Raw genomic sequence first — 20221 nt, 5'->3', positions numbered from 1 at the left:
ACCTCAACCAGGCAGGAGAAACTAAACACGGGAAAAGAACAGGAGCCTTGAAAAGTATGTGTCCAGTCCTCTTCCAGATGCAGGGCAGGGGAAAAGAAAGGAAGAGGGCCAGCCAGTGACATTGGTGGTTGGGGACAAAGTTAGCAAGATAATGTTAAGACAGACTCAGTCTGTTCTCTGCTTCTGCTGTCACATCTCCTTTGTCTACCTCTGCTCCTCTTGTCTCCTTTTAAAAGGACAGTAATGATGACATCTCTCCTCTCCTCTAATTCAGGATCATCTCCCTATTAGTGTGCTAGGGCTGCACAGATGTGGGGGAGGCCTCAACAGCAGAAATTAATTTTCTCACAGTTCTAGAAGCTAGATGTACAAGATTAAGGTGTCAACAGGTTTCCCCTGAAGCCTCTCTTTGGCTCGCAGATTGCCCCCTTCTCACTGTGTCTTCATATGGTTCCCTGTGCATACACATCCCTGGTGTCTGTGTCCATCCTTTTTTTAAGTAGCCACCACACCCAAGATGGAGCCAAACATAGGGCTTGAACTCACGACCCTGAGATCAAGACCTGAGCTGAGATCGAGCCCAACACCTAACCAACTGAGCCACCCAGAGGCCCCTGTGTCAAAATTTTCTTATAATGACACTGATCAGATAGGATTAGGCCCTTCCTAAAGGATTCATTTGAACTTACGGGCCTATCTCCAAATACAGACTGAGGTATTGGGGGGTCAGGGCTTCAACATATGAATAGGGGTGGGGGGGACACATTTCAGCTCAAAACACTCCCCATTTCAAGATCCTCAACTTTATCACACCCATAAAGTCCTTTTTGTGTAAGGTAACATTCACTGACAGGTTTTAGAGATCAGGATGTGAACATCTTTTTCCATACCATTATTCTATTCACTACAAGGAGCAAATGGACAAGATGAAGGACCAAGAAACCACTCTGAGAAGTGTGTTCTGAACCGTGTATCAGAGGAGCAAATAGTTGAGGAGGGTCTGACCCTGGTCCAGGCTCCTGAGAAACGCTCCTGGGGGGGGGGGAGGGGCTTAGAAGGCAGAGTTTCATCCTGGAACCCAGGGTGGGAACTGTCATGCCATAGTGGGAGCAAGAGAGGACCAAGTAGGGGTACCTGGGTGGCTCAGTGGTTCGGTGTCTGCCTTTGGCACAGGTCGTGATCCTGGGGTCCTGGGATTGAGTCCTGTATCAGATCCCCACAGGGAGCCTGCTTGTCCCTCTGCCTAGGTCTCTGTCTCTCATGAATAAATAAAATCTTTAAAAAAGAGAGAGGACAAAGTAACCCAAAGACAAGCCCTGGGATTTATGCAGCTACCCTGGGAGTGAGAGCCAGGGCTGCAGCCTCCTGAGATGTGATTAAGGGTAAAGTGGTGCCAGCAGCACTTGGAATTCCCTGCCCTCCTGCAGCTTCTACCTTGATGGACAAAGACTGACCACAGGGACCCATGTGGAGAGAGGTCCCAGGGCAGGCCCATCTAACAGGTGTGTGACCACTGCAGTCTCCCAGGGCCCCATGCTCAGGTGGCCCCGCATTTGGCAGTTAATGCTCTGTGGTCACCATCTTGAAATTCTCAATGATCTGGGGTGCCTGGGTGCAGCTGTTGAGCATCTGCCTTTGGCTTAGGGCATGATCCTGGTCCTGGGATAGAGTCCCACATTAGGCTCCCTGCATGAAGCCTGCTTCTCCCTCTGCCTGTGTCTGCCTCTCTCTGTGTGTCTCTCATGAACAAACACATAAAATCTTAAAAAAAAAAAAAAAAAAGAAAGAGAAAAGAAAAATTATCAATGATCTTTACCCTTGAATGTATGTTTTGGAAGCAAAAGCCGATGGGACAATGGAGAATGTGCTGGGGGTCCTGCCTCCCCTGGATGGCTTCTCACCTGCCAGCTCCCTGCCCCCACCCAGAGATGGCTGTTATGCTCCTTTCCCAGCAGGGGTCTGGGCCCAGGCACAGGGAGGTTCTGGGTCACAGTCAGGGTCTGGCACATGCGCCATCCATACCAAGTTGTGGGGCAGAACTCTTGAGTGTCTATGGGGCTCTGCCCCAAGGTATTTCCCTCTGAAGATCTGGACATTAAATAGCAAATTAAAATCCACGTGACAGGTTGGAAGACTGTAAGGAAGAAAACAGTTCTGTTCACACCTTTTGAACAAGAGGCCTTGCCAATTACATAGTCATCCCAGCTCTCAGGAGAAGGTAGAGTCAGCTCCCCACCCCATGATGGTCTTTGGAGAAGGGCCCCCCTTATTTTCTCACATGACAGAGCAGCTCAGAGTTTTCCTCATGGAGACAGCATTCCTATTTACATCTCTCACCCTTCTGCCCAACCAACCCTTCCTTGTCTCAGGGGTGGGATGACAGGGTGGAGTAAAGGTAAGGAAGCACAAAGGTGCCTATAAACAAGAAGTCACCAGATGGTTTATTAAGGTCCAAACCCCAGCCTCTCCTGCCACAGACCACCTGCTGGGGCTCTAGGCTGTGGTTTCAGCCATTCTCCCAGCAAGAGGGCTAGCTATGTCCCAGGGCCCAGGAAACCTTCCAAAGGGGGGGCCCTCTCCCGAAGGGTAAGGGGCTGTGCAGTGAGGGAGCGGAGGCTCTCAGATTAGCTGACTGTATTGCCGGCCCACTGTGGAAGGCACTGCTCACCGACTCCTATACTGTGGGGCCAGGGTGTGGGTGTCTGAGCCCGCACCTTGGCTGGGCCCTTTGCAGAGATGGGAAAGGCCAATGAGAAATAGGTCAGCAATGAGAGGTGGTACTAGGCACCTCCCTCACCCAGAAAATACTAACGGGGAGGCAGGAGCTCCAGGCAGGAGCTGGGGGCACATGCCCCCCAGCCCTGCCCCCCCACCCCACCCCCCCCCACCCCCCGCCCCGGGGCCTCAGAAGTTGTTATCGATGTTCCAGACGTCCCCACTAAGTGCATTGGCGGCCCCCTGCAGCGTCCAGGTGAGCAGGGCCAGCTGGCGTCGGAAGCGGCTCTCCTGGAAGCCCAGACCCGGAGTCACCTGGGAGGGGGAGGCCCCCGGGTCTCCGGAGCCATCCGAGCGCAGCAGCCGCACGTGGTCTAGCAGCGCGCCCAGCGTGTGGTCTCCGCGGCCCAGGAAAATGTGGCGGAACGGGGAGTCGGCCGGTGACACGTACTGGGACAGGAAGTAGAACTCCACCTGCGCCAAGAAGGGGATCAGGTCGGGGTGGGGGCCGCCAGAGGGCAGGTTTAACAGCAATTCCAAACCCAGCTGGGGACCTCCCTCGTTCGCGCCTAGCAGACAATGCAGAGCAGCTTCTTTAAGTCCCACTCCCCTTGGCCACCCAATGCCGAGCGGCCATCCTTTGAGGTCACCAGCAGCCAGGTAGGATGCATCCTCCTGCTGTGTTTTGGGTTCCATTCGCTTCTAAGCCTTAAGCCTCCAAACCCGCGTCTCTCCCCAGTCTTCACGCATTCACTTACCCAGCTGAAGCCTCAAAGAACAACCTATCCTGCTCTTCCAGACTTTCCTACACCCCACGCATTCCCCATCACCACCACCAATGTCCACAGCCCAAAGGTCAAGGGGACAGGCCAGTCCTAATGAAGTGCCGGACTCTGTCCTCCCTGCGTGACTCAGATGCTGTTCATCTTTCCTGAGGGGGCCTCTCTCCTCCCTCAATTCTCCTAACTTTCTTCCACTCCCTCTGGTTCCTTCCACTCCCCACCTGTGGGCAGCCCCAAGGCTCAGCCTCCACCCTCTGCTCTTCTCCTATGTGCAGTCCATTGGTTCTGAAGCCTGGCTACTAATTAGAATCACTTGGGGAACCTTTTGATGACATGGCCTGGGTGCCTCCCCAGTAGAATCGGACTCTCTAGGCTTACAGGTTCATTTCTTCTCAAGTCCTCCATCTTTCATGCCAAGGGCTCATCCATACCCCTGGCTGCAGTCAGGACCTTTTGAGGAGAACTGCCAAGCCTGCTTGACAAATCATCCACTGGAATCTTGCCCTCCACCCTCCTGGACCTACCCCACTGGGTACAGAGTAACTTACACAGCCTCACACACATGTGGGCACCAACTTCTAAAACCTGACCCTGGGATCCCTGGGTGGCGCAGCGGTTTGGCGCCTGCCTTTGGCCCAGGGCGCGATCCTGGAGACCCGGGATCGAGTCCCACGTCAGGCTCCCGGTGCATGGAGCCTGCTTCTCCCTCTGCCTGTGTCTCTGCCTCATTCTCTCTCTCTCTCTGTGACTATCACAAATAAATAAAAATTAAAAAAAATAAAAAAAAAAAAGAAATGCATATCTTTAAAAAAATAAAAATAAAAATAAAAAAAATAAAAAATAAAACCTGACCCTAGGCGTGCCTGGGTGGCTCAGCTGGTTAACTGTTTGACTCTAGTTTTCGGCTCACGTCATGATCTCAGGGTTGTGAGATTGAGCTCCAAGTCCAGCTCTGTGGTCAGCATGGAGTCTGCTCTAGTGTCTCCCTCTGCTACTCCCCCCTGCTCACACAAGTGCATGCTTTCTCTCACAATAAAAGAAGAAAGAGAAAGAAGAAAGAAAGAAAGAAAGAAAGAAAGAGAAAGAAAGAGGGATCCCTGGGTGGCGCAGCGGTTTAGCGTCTGCCTTTGGCCCAGGGCGCGATCCTGGAGACCCAGAATCGAATCCCACGTCGGGCTCCCGGTGCATGGAGCCTGCTTCTCCCTCTGCCTGTGTCTCTGCCTCTCTCTCTCTCTCTCTCTCTCTGTGTGTGACTATCATAAATAAATAAAAATTAAAAAAGAAAGAAAGAAAGAAAGAAGAAAGAAAGAAAGAAAAAAGAAAGAAAGAAAGAAAGAAAGAAAGAAAGAAAGAAAGAAAGAAGAAAGAAAGAAAGAAAGAAAGAAAGAAAGAAGAAAGAAAGAAAGAAAGAAAGAAAGAAAGAAAGAAAGAAAGAAAGAAGGAAAGAAAAAGAAACCTGACCCTTGCACCCACGATTCCTCAGGAGCGCCACAATCTCCCCAGGTGCCAACCTCTCAGCCCCAAAAGTGTACATGAGTGGGATGAGCACAGGCTATGGTCTCAGACTGCCTGGTTTCTGATTTGGGCTCCACAAGTCCCTACGATCTTGGGTGAGTTATCTTTGTACAAGACTAGCCCTCACAAGATTTGCAGGGGGAGTCCTGGGAGAGAAAATGAAGCTGAGTGCAAGCACATGGCAGCCCTCGGTAAGTGGCAGCTGCTATGGTTTTCCTCCTCCTCTTCCCTCAACACCTTGTCTGTCCATTTTCCTTCCACATGTCTCACTTCATTCCAGTCTCCTCACCCACAGGTGGCATCTACTGCCATCTGCCACTCTCATCCAGAGTTCGGCCATCACTAACTTCATTCCCTCTTCATCATTTGCACTCTGACCAAATCCTTCCTAAAACTCCACTTCGCCCACATCACCTCCCTGCTCAAACACCGTCCTAATTTCCTTGATACCCAGACCCTAAAAATCCAAATTTCTCATCCTGACATTCAAGGATGATCTCTGATCATCTAACCCCCCAATTTCTATCCCACTGTTCAGTGTACCTCTCCCCTCTGCTTCTCCATAGGCTTCTGTTCTGGCTCATCGGGTCCAAGCCCTGCTCCCAAGGACAGCCAGGCCTATTTCGCCACCACACCCTTACTCTGGGTCTCTCCACTGAAATATCTTTACTTTGCACCAACTCAAGTTCTGTCCGTTCTTCAAGACCAATGTCATAGTCTAAAGCAGGGGTTAGAAAACTTTTTCTGCAAAAATCCAGATAGTGAATATTTTTGGCTTTGCAGGCCATATTGTTTCTGTTGCACTCAATTTGGCCACCATAGCTAGCACAAAAGCAGCCATGGACAATATGAAAATCAATGAGCATGCCTGTATTTCCATGAAGCTTTATTTGCAGAAACAGGTAGCAGGCCAAATTTGGCCAAGTGGCTATAGTTTCCCAACCCCTGGTCTAGAGCCACAAAGTTCCCTGGGTCTGGTCCAGCTCTATGCTGCTCCTTCTGAAGCCCTGAATCTTGTACTCTCCAGCCCTGAGTCTGAATCATGCCCCTTACGCACAGGTGCCCTTTATTCCCTAAGGGGCACGTGGTAACTTTGGGGGCCGGGTGAGGTGAGAATCTTTTTGTGTTCCTGGAGTCTGGCACAGCAGAGGTTAAAGCAAGACCTGTGAATGGGAATGAACTGTGCCCAATCTCTTGTCTCACCCACAGGGTCACCTCAGTGGAGGAGACAAAGCAAAGGGGAGATGGAGAGGTCACGACGTGGGGGAGGAAGAGGAAACTGCAGATGCAGAGAGTAGAGTGAGGGGGATCAGGAGAAAGGGGCAAGGATGAAAGAGCAAGAGAGGTGGGTTTGTGAACAGAAAGAAGGAATGAGTGATGCCAAGGGAAACAGGGAGGGACATAAGGGGGAAAACAAAACATGGCAGACATGTTCTAAAACCAGTCATTATACACTATGGGTTCCCTGTCCACCCTACACTCACGGGGGATGGTCCTACTTATAATTTCACCCTGTAGACTTTTCCCCATTCCCACAGTCCCTACTTATCCCATTTCCCAAAATCAATGGGTGGCAGGTTGAGTACTCAGGATAAAGAAATGGAAGGAAGTGGAGGAGTTGGAACAGGAGATGAAGTGAGGGTTGCAAAGCATTAAAAACTAAGCAGGGGGGGGAGACCTGGGTGGCTCAGTGGTTAAGCCTCTGCTTTTGGCTCATGGTGTGATCCTGGGATCCTGGGATGGAGTCCCACATCAGGCTCCCCACAAGGAGCCTGCTTCTCCCTCTGCCTATGTCTCTGCCTCTCTCTGTGTCTCTCATGAATAAATTTAAAAATCAACAACAACAAAACTAAGCATGAGGGGTTAGCCAAGGATCTTGTGGAACTTATTCTGACACCTCCTCCAGGCAGCCTCTCTGGGCTTCACCCATCTTATTACCAGAGGAAGAAAGCTCTCCTTGCTCTGAATGTCTTAAGCCTTTGCCCCTCCTGGGCCATAAGCTTGTGCCACTAGTACTGTGGACAACTGAGTCCACACTTTTTCCCTCCAGAGGGGTGAAGAGGCAGTGGAAGGCTCTTGGGGCAGGCAGGGAGGAGACCGGGGTTTGTCCCAGTTCTGCCACGTGGTCTGCCAAGTAGTCTGCCAAGTAGTCCGCCAAGCAGCCGGCCCTCCCTGTCATTTTCATCACTTTGTGGGGCCTCAGTGGCCGCTCCAGCCTGGCCGGTCTGTGAGCGCTGCGCCCAGGACTGGGGGCCGAGGACAGGGTCAAAATAAAGGCGGAGAGAGGGGACAGGAGCGCACAGCGGAGGAGGGCGCAGTGGGGTCTCACCCGCATGATGCGCACGTTGTACATGCGCATCAGCCGCTCGTCGCTCTCCTCCGAGCTGTAGATCTCCTTTCGCAGCTTCTCGGCCGCCCGGATGTAGTCCCCTCGCGCCGAGTACACCCACTGGAGGGTCAGCCCACGGGCCTGAGGGTGGAGACGCATGCTGGGGCCGCACACAGCGGCTAGGGCCCCGGCCTAGGCTGTGGGTCCAGGTACTGGAGGATGGGGCTGGGACCCTAGGGCTGGCGGGAGGAGAGGGATATGGGGGGGAATGCTGGGAGAAGGAAGAAAACCTGGGCGGTTGGGAGGGTACCAGGTGGGTCCCGGGGCAGGAGTAAAGGGGCCAGGTTGCCCGAGGGGATTAGACCCTAAGGGCTGTGGGGAGGAGGGGCCAGACCTCTGGACCCTGCAATACTTTGAGAGGATATAACGCCCCCCACCCCCAGAAGCCAGGAGCAGGGTTGTTATGTCGGACCTTCAGGTCCCCAGAGAACTCGTTGAGGCTGCCGATGTGCCTGAGGACCACGTCCCCGTAGCGGCCAAAGTCCAGAGGCAGCAGGTGATCGTGGCTTAGACGGATGAGGAGCTGCCCAGCGAGCTGGGCCACAGCCTGGGCCACGGCGGGCAGGCGGCCCCGCAGCACCCTGTGTAGGTTCTCATACGTGTCGTCCTTCGTGTGCAGGAACGGGTACGCCTGGCCATCCTGCCGGGACAGGGCGCGGGCTGGCGCAGGGGCATGGTGCAGACAGGCGGAGGGGCAGCTGCTCTGGGGCAGGGCCAGGAAGTCTCACCTCCGTGAAGGAGAACTCGACGGCAGGGACCCCCGCAAAGGCCGTGAAGGAATAGGCACTGCTGTCCATGGGCAGTGGCCGGATCCTGGGAGTGGGCAGTGGGGAATGCTCTGTGGTTTCACCACCTCCCGCAACATCCTCCCCGCCTCCTCATCCCAACTTACACTTCAGCATCCCAGCTGTGATTGTTGAACACCACCTGCTCATAGAGGGTCTGCCCGCTGCGGTTAGGAGAGTCCACCTGGGGGCAGGGTAGGGGGCACCGGTCAGGCTGCCACCAGCTTCCCTTCATCCCCTGGCTGCCACCAGCTTCCCTTTATCCCCTGCTCTTGGCCAGGCTCTTGCCTGCTTCAGGATGTTCTCTATGAGGCTGATCAGAAGGGGGCTGGTCTTGGCATTGAACTTGTCGTCTCCTGCAGAGAGGGAGAAGGGATGCCAGGCTCCAGGCTTGGCCTCGAGGCCAGGGTGCACCAGAGCGGGCCCAGCTGGTGGCAATGCCCCCACTCACCCAGCACTGCATTGTCCAGGCTCACATAGACCACGGCTTTGAGATGCAGCACGCTGAGGTAGCCCTGTGGGTGAGAGATGTGGAGTTGAAACCCCCTCACCTCTTCCCACTGCCCGACTCCCTGCTCTGGACCCCACATTACCTCCAGCCACTCTGTGGAGCCCACACTCCCGAAGTCCCCTCCGTCCCAGCTGATGAAAAGAAGACTCCTGCGGGGCTGGAAGCCTGGAAGCATAGTGGGTCAGGAGGATGGGCTCCGCTGGAGGCCAAACAAAGACCTATCTTTGTCTTCTTCTGTCCTGCTTCCTTAGGGTCTCTCTGTCCCTCCCACCAAGCCCCCAGCCCAGCCCAGCTCACCTGTCTGCCCTGACTCAACCATAACAGCGATGGAGATTTCTTTCTTTTTCTTTTCCTTTCTTTCTTTCTCTCTTTCTTCTTTCTTTCTTTCTTTCTTTCTTTCTTTCTTTCTTTCTTTCTTTCAGATTTTATTTTGTTTATTCATGAGAGACACAGAGAGAGAGAGAGAGAGAGGCAGAGACACAGGCAGAGGGAGAAGCAGGCTCCACTGCAGGGAGCCTGATGTGGGACCCAATCCCGGGACTCCAGAATCACACCTGGGCTAAAGGCAGGCGCCAATCCACTGAACCACCCAGGGACCCACAGTGATTGCTTTCATATGCAGTCTCCTGCTTAGTTCTTCACTCAGACCAAGGACTATTATTATCATTGGCCCTTGAACCTGGTTTTGAACTGTTTGGGTCCCCTCACATGCAGATTTTCAACTGAGCGGGAGGAGTCAGTGCCCCTACCCCAGGCGTTGCTAGGGGGTCAAATTTACTCTTTGTTTGGACAAAGGAGACAGAAGTAAAGTGACTTGCCCAGGGCCATGCAGCTGGGATGTGGAGAAGCCAGGTTTGCAGACCAGGTCTAAGTGGCCACGTGCTCAGTGCCTCTAGCCTGTGCTCCTGACCACCTCTCTGCCCTGTCCTGGCTCGGGCCACAGCCCCAGCTGCCCGGCCCAGGCCCTGACCTTACCATTGCTCACCATGGAGAAAAAGTCCGCACCAGCTCCAGAAGTATGGCTGTCCCCACAGCAGACTTGGCCGCTCCTGGGCCCCACGCATCCCTCTGGGCCCCAATGACCACATAGTGATCTGCAGGAGGGGAGGTTTGGGGTCTCGGTCCTTACATGGCAGTACCCAGAGAACGTCTAGGGAGGGTCCTGTGCTGGTGGGAGCTCACCACCATTTCTGCCCCCCCCCCCCCCCAGTCTCCACCTCCCAGCCCAGTGATCCCTGCTGTCCTAAAGGAGTGCCTCTCCTCCCCTTGGCCTTGCCTGGATGGCCTGCTCCTTCAGCAGGGTGCCTGGCCTCTTTCTGGATTCCATTACCTCCTTGGTCGGCCACGTCCACACAAGTCCTGAGAGGTTTTCCTCCTTCACGCTTCTCTCTAATCCACCCCAACCTGGGCCCCAGCAGTCTCCTGTGAGCCGCATTGCGGGCCCCCCTGTGTCTCTCCCTCAGTGTTTGTAGGTACCATACTCTTCGGCTCAAGAACCCACTTTTATTGCCCACCACCATCCTCATCCAGTTAGGCTTGAAAGGTTCATCTATCTCATGTGAACCCTCGTTCATGCTATAATATCACCCAACTCATGCTTGCTCACCTCTGGTGCTAGGGAGCTCACTACCACACAGAGTTCTGTCTCTGGACAGATTCGACTATGGTATCTACTCCCTGCCATCCCCCTCGATCCCAGATCGGCCTCAACTTGCCAGCCTCCCTCCCTGCTAAGCCCTGCTGCCCCCCACCCCCCAACCCCCACCACTGAGCACAGCTCTTGGCCACTCCCCTGGGGCTTCCCACTCCAGCACCGTCTCTATCCAGGGTTTATAAGTGGGGCCCCCTTCCTGCAGGCTGTAGGGTAATGCTGGGCCACACTGGCACACCTGGCTCTGAGCGGCCCTCAATGCAGCCAAAGATGTTGCTGATGGGGGTGGAGACCCTGTGGTTGTTGACTCTGAGGTGCAAGCCTGGCCCAGGGCCCAGGTGATAAGGGGAGCCTAGGAGGCGCCCCTGCCATTTCTGGGGGGCCACAGGGCCTTGGAGCTTCCTGGAGAGAGACGGGGCAGAAAGAGTTGGAAGTGGCAGAGAGCCCAGGCTGTAGAAGAGCCCAGAGCTCCCTCTTTGCTCTTTCCCTCCCATCTTCTGGCCCTAGCTCTACTTCTACACTCTGCCCACTGCTTTGGACAGCTGTGCAGGTTATGTCCTGCCCAGAGGTGCCCAACGGAGGTGGGTGTGATATCCAGCTAGAGCTCCACTCACCAGACAGTGGGCCCTGGCGTGAGGCTGTCCCCACCCAGATTCATCTTTTTCCAGTTCACCCAAAAGCACTTTACAGACTAGCTACATCTCCCTCCTCCCCTCCTGATTTCCAAAGGCCCCTCACCTCAGCAGGAGGGAGGCAATGTCCGCGCTGATAGGCTGGGCTGGGATGTTAGGGAGGCCAGAGGACTGCACTGGGGGGAACTGAGTTTGATTAAAGGAAGGGAAGCCAGGCGTGTAGGGGTCCCCAGTTCCCAGGTGTACCTGTGAGGAAAGGAGTGTCTGCACTGAAGCTATGAGCTGGTCTCCAGGAGTAGCTTGCCAGCCTCATCCCAGACAAGGAGGTATAGTTTTTGGGATCCCAAGAATCCCCAGGTGGCCACCCCCAGACTCACATGTCCATACACAGCCCTGTGGCTGGACAGGCCGAGCTTGTGTGGATCCTGGGAGAAGTCAGCTGGATCAGGGTATATGAGCACTCCTTGGGCCCCAAAGTCTTGGGCACTGGCCACCTGGGGAAGGGAAGTGGGTAATGGACTCCTTCAACCTGGGGGGAAAACTAATTTATAAGGGCAGGAGAAGCAAGTAAAAGTGAAATGGCACTGCCTCTACTCTGCTCTTACGGAACCACAGAGAGGCTCTGGGTACCACCCGACCCTCACCTTCCCACAGTGCCTTGGCATCCCTCAAGCCCCACTGTCCTCTGCATTCCGCCGTGTTTGGTACCCATCCCAACCTCCTGATTGTTTCCCACCAACATTTCCTTTTTTAAAATTTTATCTTTTTAAAAGATTTTATTTATTTATTTAATAGAGAGAGAGAGCACAAGCGAAAGGAGTAGGTGAGGGAGAAGCAGACTTCTCGCTGAGCAGGGAGCTCTGTGAGGGACTCGATTCCAGGACCCTGGGATGCTTAACTGACTGAGCCATCTGGCAACCCCCGCCTCCCACCAACATTTTCTTATGACCCACTTGGTTCTTCCTTTTCTCTCTCTGACAGGCTTCTGGACGCTTCCCATCGGCCCCTACCCTATCTTCTTGTTCCCCAGCCCTGCGCCCTCCCCGCTCCTTCCTGGGAGCCTCACCTTCTGGGCGAAGCTGATCTCTCCCAAGCGCACCAGCAGGAGGCGCCCCGCCGGCTCCACGCCCCGGGCCCGCAGGTCCTGCAGGTCTTCCGGCCGCCCGTAGTGGGCGTACACCAGCTCTCCCTGGGGACGGGGAGGACGAGGGGGTGTGCTCTCCAGGTCCCTCCTCCGCCACCCGGGAAAGGGCGCGCGCTGCCCCCGTCCTGGGGGCGGCACACGAGGCGCTCACCGTGGCGTTGCCCGTGGCGCTGTAGGGACAGTAGACGTCGTGGTCCTCCAGCGGCAGGGGCTCCCCGAGCGTCCCGGCCGCCGCACCGATCCAGTGCAGGGTATTGGGATGAGCCCTGAAGAGCAGAGGTGGTGAGCGTCCCCGCGCGCCCCCCGCGCCCCCCGCGCCCCCCGCGCGCACTCACGGGTCCGGAAACTGCAGCCCCACGTAGTGCGTGTCCATCCACACGTGGTCCAGCTTTTGGCTCGAGAGCGCCTCGCGGATGTCTTGAGCCAGAGCCGCCATCCCAGCCGAGCCAGCCATCCTTTTCCGAAGGCTTGTTTGCCTGAGCGGGAAGAGGGGGGATTGGGGGCGCGGAAGGGGAGAGGGACTTCTCTGCCCCTGGAGGAGAGGCAGGGAGGAAGAAATGGTGCCAGAGACGTGGGGTCGCCCTGGTCGTGGGCTGTGAGGGTCTCCTAAGCCTCTCTCTGACCCTGCCATCGCCATCCATCCCATCACCCGGGCTGTGGCTGTGACTGAGCGTCTCTATGGACTCCTGCTTCAAACCTTAGCTTCCAACAACCTGGTGTCCGGCCCACCGTCCCTTAGGTTTTTCCTGGCTCAGGCCAAACTCACCAGATAGATTTACCTGCTGCCCCCCCACCCCCCCACACACATATGCACACTGGCCTGTGCTCTGCCCCTTACCTGAAAATACTTTTCTTCCAAAGGACTAAGGGGGCAGAGGCGGCCCTTCATCTCCCCCCTCTTCCAGCTGCGCCTCACGAGACATATTACGCTATGGTTACTGGTGTGATAGTGGGGTCCCCGGTCTTGGAGACCTCACCGTGTGTCTTTTTCCATAGTTACCACCTAACCAGTGAGCCTTTTGTCCCGTGAGCCCCTCCTGTGCTGCCCTCCCGCCCCAGCCATAGGCTGCGCCTCAGGCCTCATGGCCTCCTGACCAACCCACTTCATCTGTGTGCTCTCCAAGGCAGACTCCTCCCTCCTCAGCATCAACTTTAAATACCTCTCTACCTTTTGCGTTGGCAAAAACCCAATTGTCCCTTGAGAGGCCAGGTCTCCTATGGGGCTCGGGAGAGAACTCAGGTTCCCATACACCCCGGGCTTGGAGTGGAGGCAGCCTCTAGACTCCACTATTGGAATTTCTGGCCATTTCTCCTCCAGTAAACCTCTCTTCCTTTGAAGCCTGTGCCATCCAGTGATCCCCTCCTCTGCCCCTCTTCCAGCCAATTGGTCACTTGACCCATTTCATCAAGGACTTTGGCATCTGGCTTAGCATTTTCCTCTCTAAATCATGGTCCACTCACTTTGTGTCACCATTTCAAAACCCACGTGCAGGGTGTACTGTAGTCTCAGCCACCACCCTTCAGCTCTCAAAAGGACTCCTGTACTCATGACCCCACGGTCGCCTCAGCTTTCTCAGTACCATTCCTGCCACCCCCTCCTGATCCGATCCAGGAGCTCCAAAACTGCGTCAGTCAGTGCATTTTCATAAAATACATGATGCACAGTGTGGATTCCTGTGCCTAACAATAAATTAGATGTACACACTGCAACATAGACAGACCTTGAAAACCAGGTATTCAGTTAAAAAAAAGCTTATCAAAATTAAAAACACACACTAGAGATAGCTATATTTGAGTAATGGGTCTTGGAGTGATTTTTTAAAAAAATTTCTTCCTTATATTTTTCCATATGGCTTAACTTTTATTTATTTTTTTTTAAGATTTATTTATTTATGAGAGACAGAGAGAGAGAGGCAGAGACACAGGCAGAGGGAGAAGCAGGCTCCCCACAAGGAGCCTGATGTGGGACTCGATCCTAGAACCCCAGGATCATGACCTGAGCCAAAAGCAGATGCTCAACCACTGAGCCACCCAGGTGTCCCTCCATATGACTTCACTTTAAAAATAAGGAACATAAAGGATTTTATACAAATATTTGTGTATAAAAATATTTTTGTATAAATGTCTTGAAAAACCTATATATGCATGTAAAACATTACCTATACGATAAAGCGACACATGAATTTAAAGGTACACGTGAAACGCATCAAATGAGGTGCTTCTGGGGGAGGGTGCAGGGAGGAGTGCTCAGGGTTAGGGCTGGAAATTAAACAAAAAAGCCCTTCACTAGGGTGCCTGGCTGGCTCAGTCCATAGAGCACGTAGCTCTTGGTCTCAGGGTTATAAGTTCGAGCCCCATGTTGTGTGTACAGATTATTTAAAAATAAAATCTTTAGGGATGCCCGTGTGGCTCAGTGGTTGAACGTCTGCCTTTAGCTCAGGGAGTCTTGAGATCAAGTCCCACATTGAGTCCCACATTGGGCTCCCCTCAAGGAGCCTGCTTCCCCCTCTCCCCATGTCTCTGCTTCTCTGTGTCTCTCATGAATAAATAAAATATTTTAAAAAATAAAAATAAAATCTTGAAAAAACAAAACCAAAAAAGCCTTTCACTGATGATACTGAACTATCATCACAGGGGTATCATAAACTCTGTTTTTTTTTTTTTTTTGTGATACTCTATTGTTTTAAATTTCTCATTTTTCTCTCTTTCCTCTTAGAATAAAATCCAAAGCAGTTTGCATAGCTATTAAGACCTTTTAGGGGGATCCCTGGGTGGCGCAGCGGTTTGGCGCCTGCCTTTGGCCCAGGGCGCGATCCTGGAGACCCGGGATCGAATCCCACATCGGGCTCCCGGTGCATGGAGCCTGCTTCTCCCTGTGCCTGTGTCTCTGCCTCTCTCTCTCTCTCTCTGTGACTATCATAAATAAAAAAAAAAAAAAAAAAAAAAAATTAAAAAAAAAAAAAAAAAAAAAAGACCTTTTAGGGCCTGAGCCATATCCACCTTGACACTGCAGCTCCCCAAGGCCACAGGTCAAAAACCAAGCTCCATGACGTGGCATTCAAGGCTTTTCTGGGTCTGTCCCACCTCCTGTCTGGATACTGGACCCCTCTGCTCTCATTCAGACAACCATATAGACCTTCATTTACTTCTTCCAATAGGCTACCATTTCCCAGCCCAGACCCTTTGCACCTGCTGTTCTCTGACCTGAAATGCTTTTCCACCTTCTCTTTGCCTGGTGAATGACTCACCCTTCAGGCTTCAGCTCATCACTTCCTCAAGGAAGCTTTCCCTGGCCCCTCAATTAAGTTAAGTCCTCCTGGTTATTCCTCACATCCTTTACTTTTCCCTCAAAGCAGTGATTCTAATAATAAATATATATAAGGGATCCCTGGGTGGCGCAGCGGTTTGGCGCCTGCCTTTGGCCCAGGGCGCGATCCTGGAGACCCGGGATCAAGTCCCACGTCGGGCTCCCGGTGCATGGAGCCTGCTTCTCCCTCTGCCTGTGTCTCTGCCTCTCTCTCTCTCTCTCTGTAACTATCATAAAAAAAAAAAAAAAAAAATTAAAAAAAATAAATATATATAAAATCTTTTAAAAAAATAAAATCTTAAAAAAAAAAAAAAAGGGGGCAGCCCGGGTGGCTCAGTGGTTTAGCGCCCCCAGGGCGTGATCCTGGAGACCCAGGATCGAGTCCCACATCAGGCTCCCTTCATGGAGCCTGCTTCTCCCTCTGCCTGTGTCTGTGCCCCTCTCTCTGTGTCTCTCATGAATAAATAAATAAAATCTTTTAAAAAATAAATAAATATATAGTAATGAATGAGATTATTAGTTCAGTAATGAGTCTCCCCCATAGATTGTAACCTCCATAAGGACAAGGTCCAGACTTTTGTTCTCTGCTTTATCGCCCCCACCTACTTAACTGAGTACCTGCCACATAGTAGGTTCTCAAAAATATTTGGTGGATAAATGAATGAATGACCTTGTCAGTGTCACTGTCAGTCCAGCCACTCATTTCCCTTGCCATACCCACACTGGCCTTGTCATTACCCAGAATTCCACCTTGGAATATTCATCCACTCGGGATACACTGAACACCAACTAAATGCCAGGCACTGTGCTAGGTGCCGGGGACATCAAGATAAATTGGACATGGTTTATCAGATAAATCTTCAAAGTTCCAGTATCCCACTCTCTGACTACATGTCCAGGTTCCAGCTTACTTCTTGACCCTCACTACACCTGCTCTTCAACCACATTGAGTTCTCCAGATTGTCCAATTTCTTCCTTCTCCAACCATCCTGGAGTCATGCATCACTTCCTTGCTTGCTCCCCTTCACCATCACACTCTTGCTTCCCAGCCCTCTGATGGTATCCATAGTGCCACACCTTACCGTGGGACCTGTCAAACCGTCCACCTGCTCAGCCTGTACCCAAACAACTGAGTGTTGCTCAAGAAAATAAGAAGCCCTGTATGTTGTTGATGCCACAGAGCTAAGGTCTTTGGGCAAGATATCCAAAGAGTAATAGTACGCCTTGATCAAGTTTGGCATTGATCTCAGACAAGAAAATCTATCAGTATCAGTTACTACAGAAACATAAATTTAAGACATGCAAACATAAATCAAAGCAGAAACATCATGTGATCATCTCAATACCTTCTGGAAAAATATTTGAAAAAAATCCAAACCTGTCCCTCCTTTCCTGATCATTAAGAAGAAGAAAGAGGAAGCTAGGAGTAGAAGGCAACTTCCTTGATTCACTTTTAAAAACCTATCTGGGGGACGCCTGGGTGGCTCAGTGGTTGAACGTCTGCCTTCTGCCCAGGGCATGATCCTGGAGTCCTGGGACTGAGTCCCACATGGGGCTCTCTGTGTGGAACCTGCTTCTCTCTTTGCCTGTGTCTCTGCCTCTCTCTGTGTGTCTCTCATGAATAAATTTTAAAAAATTGTTTAAATAAAAAATTAAAAAATAAAAAGCTATTCGGAATCTACAGCAAAGTTCACACTCAATAACAAATTCATATAAAAACATTCCTACAAAAATCAGGAGATAGGCATATCTCCTGTCATCATTACCTAAATTCACATCCCCTCTAATGCAATAAGCAATGAAAAAGACATAAAAAGTATAAGCTTTGAAAGAGAAGCTGTGTATCTCTCACTAGTCATCTAGCTTAGATGACTTTCTACTTAGAAAACCCAGGAGAATCCACTGAAATACTATTCCTGACCCAAGAGAGGGCTTCTGGTGGCCTGACCTCTTCTCTGGACCTACCTGGGCAGCTCCTTCCTGATGGGGGATGTGACCTCAGCAAAACAAGAGAAACCCCGATCTACTTGTGCTGTGCTCTGGGCTTGCACTCTCTCTGTCTTGGAGGGGGATAGTCTGTGCCTACAAATGCATTTACTTGCTTGCTCCATTTTTTTCTGACTCCTTAAAATGTCCCTTCTCAGAGCACCCCCACCCCCCCCCCACCCCCCGCCCAAGCCACAGGTCAAAATCCAGGCTCTGTGATGTGGCATTCAGGACTTTTCTGGATCCATCCCACCTCCGGTCTGGATACTGAAGCCCTAAGCTCTCACTGAGACAGTCAACTCCTGCATCTCCCACATGTGCCAGGCTCAGGGACAGAACCCTCTATGTAGTATCCGGAGCACCCTCCCTACCCTCAGCTCCAAATACCTGACGTCCTTCCTAGGACCTTGGAACAGGGAGGTCAGGGAGGCAAGTGGAAGGACTCAGAAGGGACCCCACCTCAGGGGCCTGGGAGATGAGGGAGGGAGGCTGAGTCCAAGCAAGTGGGTGGGGGTTTTCAAGGGCCCGGGAAGGGGGCAGGCTGATCCTTACCTGATGCTGTCCTCCAGGCGCCCCTCCCCCAGGAGCCGCAGGAACATGGCCTGGAGGTCGCTCCAGTACAGTGTGCCCTGGTGGGAGTCTGGGCCTGGCTCATAGTTCATGTCCTCACTGACCACCAACACGTCATCCCCACACGCCTGGCAGGACCCTCGGAAGGCCACATAGCCCAGAAGGAAAGCTGAAGGATGGCAAGATGGAGATTTTCCTTGTGCCCCACTCTGGACTCCATAAACCCCCTCAACCCAGGCCCTTCACTGGTTGGGGGGTGGGGGGACGGAAGGCTCTCACCCCCAGTGAAGATCAGCAGGGCTGTCAGGATGAGGTAGGGGGCAGCCCTTCGTCCTGTTGCTGCCAAGAGTCCAAGGCTTTGCCCCCCTGTTCGAGAGCCCAGGTCAGGGCCCCTGAGCTCCATGGGGCAGAAGTGGACTGCTGGCTCAGCCCCCTCCTCCCCGTCTTCTTCTTCCTCCTCGAGGCGCCACTGCTGGGTGCCCTCCACACGCTTGTAGATGGTCTGAGAAGGTCGTGGGGACAACCTTTGCTGTGAGGGGGGGGGTATGGAGGGGAATGAGACTGGGGAAAGAGTTGTGGGGGATGGGGCAGGGGCTGACCCTAAGGGTAGTGACTCTGGAGTGCCAAAGGAGCATAAGGCAGGGGAGAGGGTCCTGAGAGGCAAGCTGAGAGGAAGAGATGGAGGTGGGGAGTGGACAGGCCAGCCTTGGGGTTGGGAGGAGGCTGAAGGACCTGAAGGGAAGGCCTAGAGTTGTCCCCCAGCTCACTTGGTCTTACCGTTCTCTGAAGTAGACCCCAAAGTCGATCCATGCTCGTGCCCCCTCCGGAGCCCTGTAGGCTGTTCCCCCCACAGTGATAAACCGTTTGTGGGAGCCTCTAGAGGGCCCCTTATCAGCCCTGGCAGGCAGCCTGAGCCCAGGCCGTTCTTCTCCCCGCAAAAGGGTGGGGGCACAGTCCTGGCCTCAGTCCAGCTCTGCAGATATGAACCCCCAGCCCAAGCTTGAGAAGAGGCACTGTGCCCTCCCCTGCCAATCCCTCTGGTCCCACTCCTGCCCCCTCCCTGCAAAACAATCAATTTTTTTTACCTTGGGGCAGACTTTGGCCTCCTAGTTCCCGGCAGGGGTGGGGGAGGGGGGCTGATGGCTGAGGAGGGCAAAGATAAGGATGCCCTCTCCAGCTACCATCCCTCCCAGTGTCCTTGGGGACCCCTTCCTAAGCTCCCCACCGTGAAAACCTCGCTCCTCCTCAACTCATCTGGCTCGCAGCCCCACCACTGAGTGCCCAGCCAGGCCTTGTAACACATCAGTTCCCTGTTCCGACACCTGCCTCCATGAGATCCTAAACTGAAATTGCCACAGTGGTGTGACCTGGGGGTTGGTCTGGCCATGCAGATGCCTGTCTTGCTGGAATCAGCCTGAAAAGTGGGTCTCAGGCTCTTAACTTCTGGGGAGGGAGGGACATGGGTGGGAGCATATGATCAAGTAGGACTCCATGTTGGTGAGTGCTCCATGTTGGTGTTCTCCTGGATCTGCTGGGTCAAGGCCCACCAGCCATTGGTGGAAAGAGTCCTGGTCAAGGCCTGGGCAGAGTTGGATGACCTACAACTCATGGTTTTCTCTGGGGACCTGCGACTCTTTGGTGACCGGAGGACTTGATTTCTAACTCTTTTGGGTCTAGGCACCCCACGAACATATCACAGACACGAACTGCTAAATTTCACCCACAATTTCACGCAGGGCTGCCGGTCCCCGAGCCCTACCGAGGACCCCCCAGACCTGTAGCTCTCGAATAGAAGGGCTCAGGGGCCCCGTGTCAAGGTCTCCCTTGGGAAACCTCAGCTCCTACCAAACTGGGAGCTTCAGAAGCTCGGAGCTGCTGGGGTGCACCAGGGTCCCAGTCCCCGCCCCATTCTTGCCGCCGCCAGGAGTCCAGAGAGGGAAGACGCAGCGCAGCGGGGGTCACCTGAGCTGCAGGTCCTCTGGGCCTTAAGCGACACCGCCCACCTGAGGCCCCGCCCACCCCAGGGCCCGCCTCCGGCCCCACCCAAGCTGGTCCCCGGCTCCGCCCCTCCCCTGCCCGGGGGTCGGGTCTCCAGCACCCGCTTCGCCCCAACTCCGCTCCTAGCTGGGGGCCTTCTCGCGGGCCTCTGGCAGGTCCTCGCTGCGTGACCCTCCCCAGGTCCCGGCCCCTTTGAAACCCGAGGCTTGCGTGACTCCTGGGGCTCTGCCCCCACC

General features: G+C 53.5%; 1 protein-coding gene across 1 annotated transcript; it reads right to left on the bottom strand.

Moving 5' to 3' along the window:
• Positions 1-2894: 2894 nt before the first annotated feature.
• TFR2 (transferrin receptor 2) lies at positions 2895-19336 on the bottom strand. The gene is given in 19 exon segments (XM_025425998.3): positions 2895-3189; positions 7342-7482; positions 7814-8041; positions 8130-8214; positions 8294-8370; positions 8475-8542; positions 8638-8701; positions 8780-8862; positions 9673-9690; positions 9693-9791; positions 10587-10750; positions 11087-11226; positions 11358-11474; positions 12047-12169; positions 12276-12390; positions 12460-12600; positions 17970-18156; positions 18267-18516; positions 18765-19336. Coding segments are annotated over 19 exon segments (2418 nt in total). The 5' UTR covers positions 18798-19336; the 3' UTR covers positions 2895-2904.
• Between the last annotated feature and the right edge of the window lie 885 nt (positions 19337-20221).

The sequence above is a fragment of the Canis lupus genome, chromosome 6, assembly GCF_003254725.2.
Source record: "Canis lupus dingo isolate Sandy chromosome 6, ASM325472v2, whole genome shotgun sequence".
Taxonomy (NCBI): Eukaryota; Metazoa; Chordata; class Mammalia; order Carnivora; family Canidae; genus Canis; species Canis lupus.
Note: the sequence above shows the minus strand (reverse complement) of the source record. Positions and strands in the feature narration are given on the sequence as shown.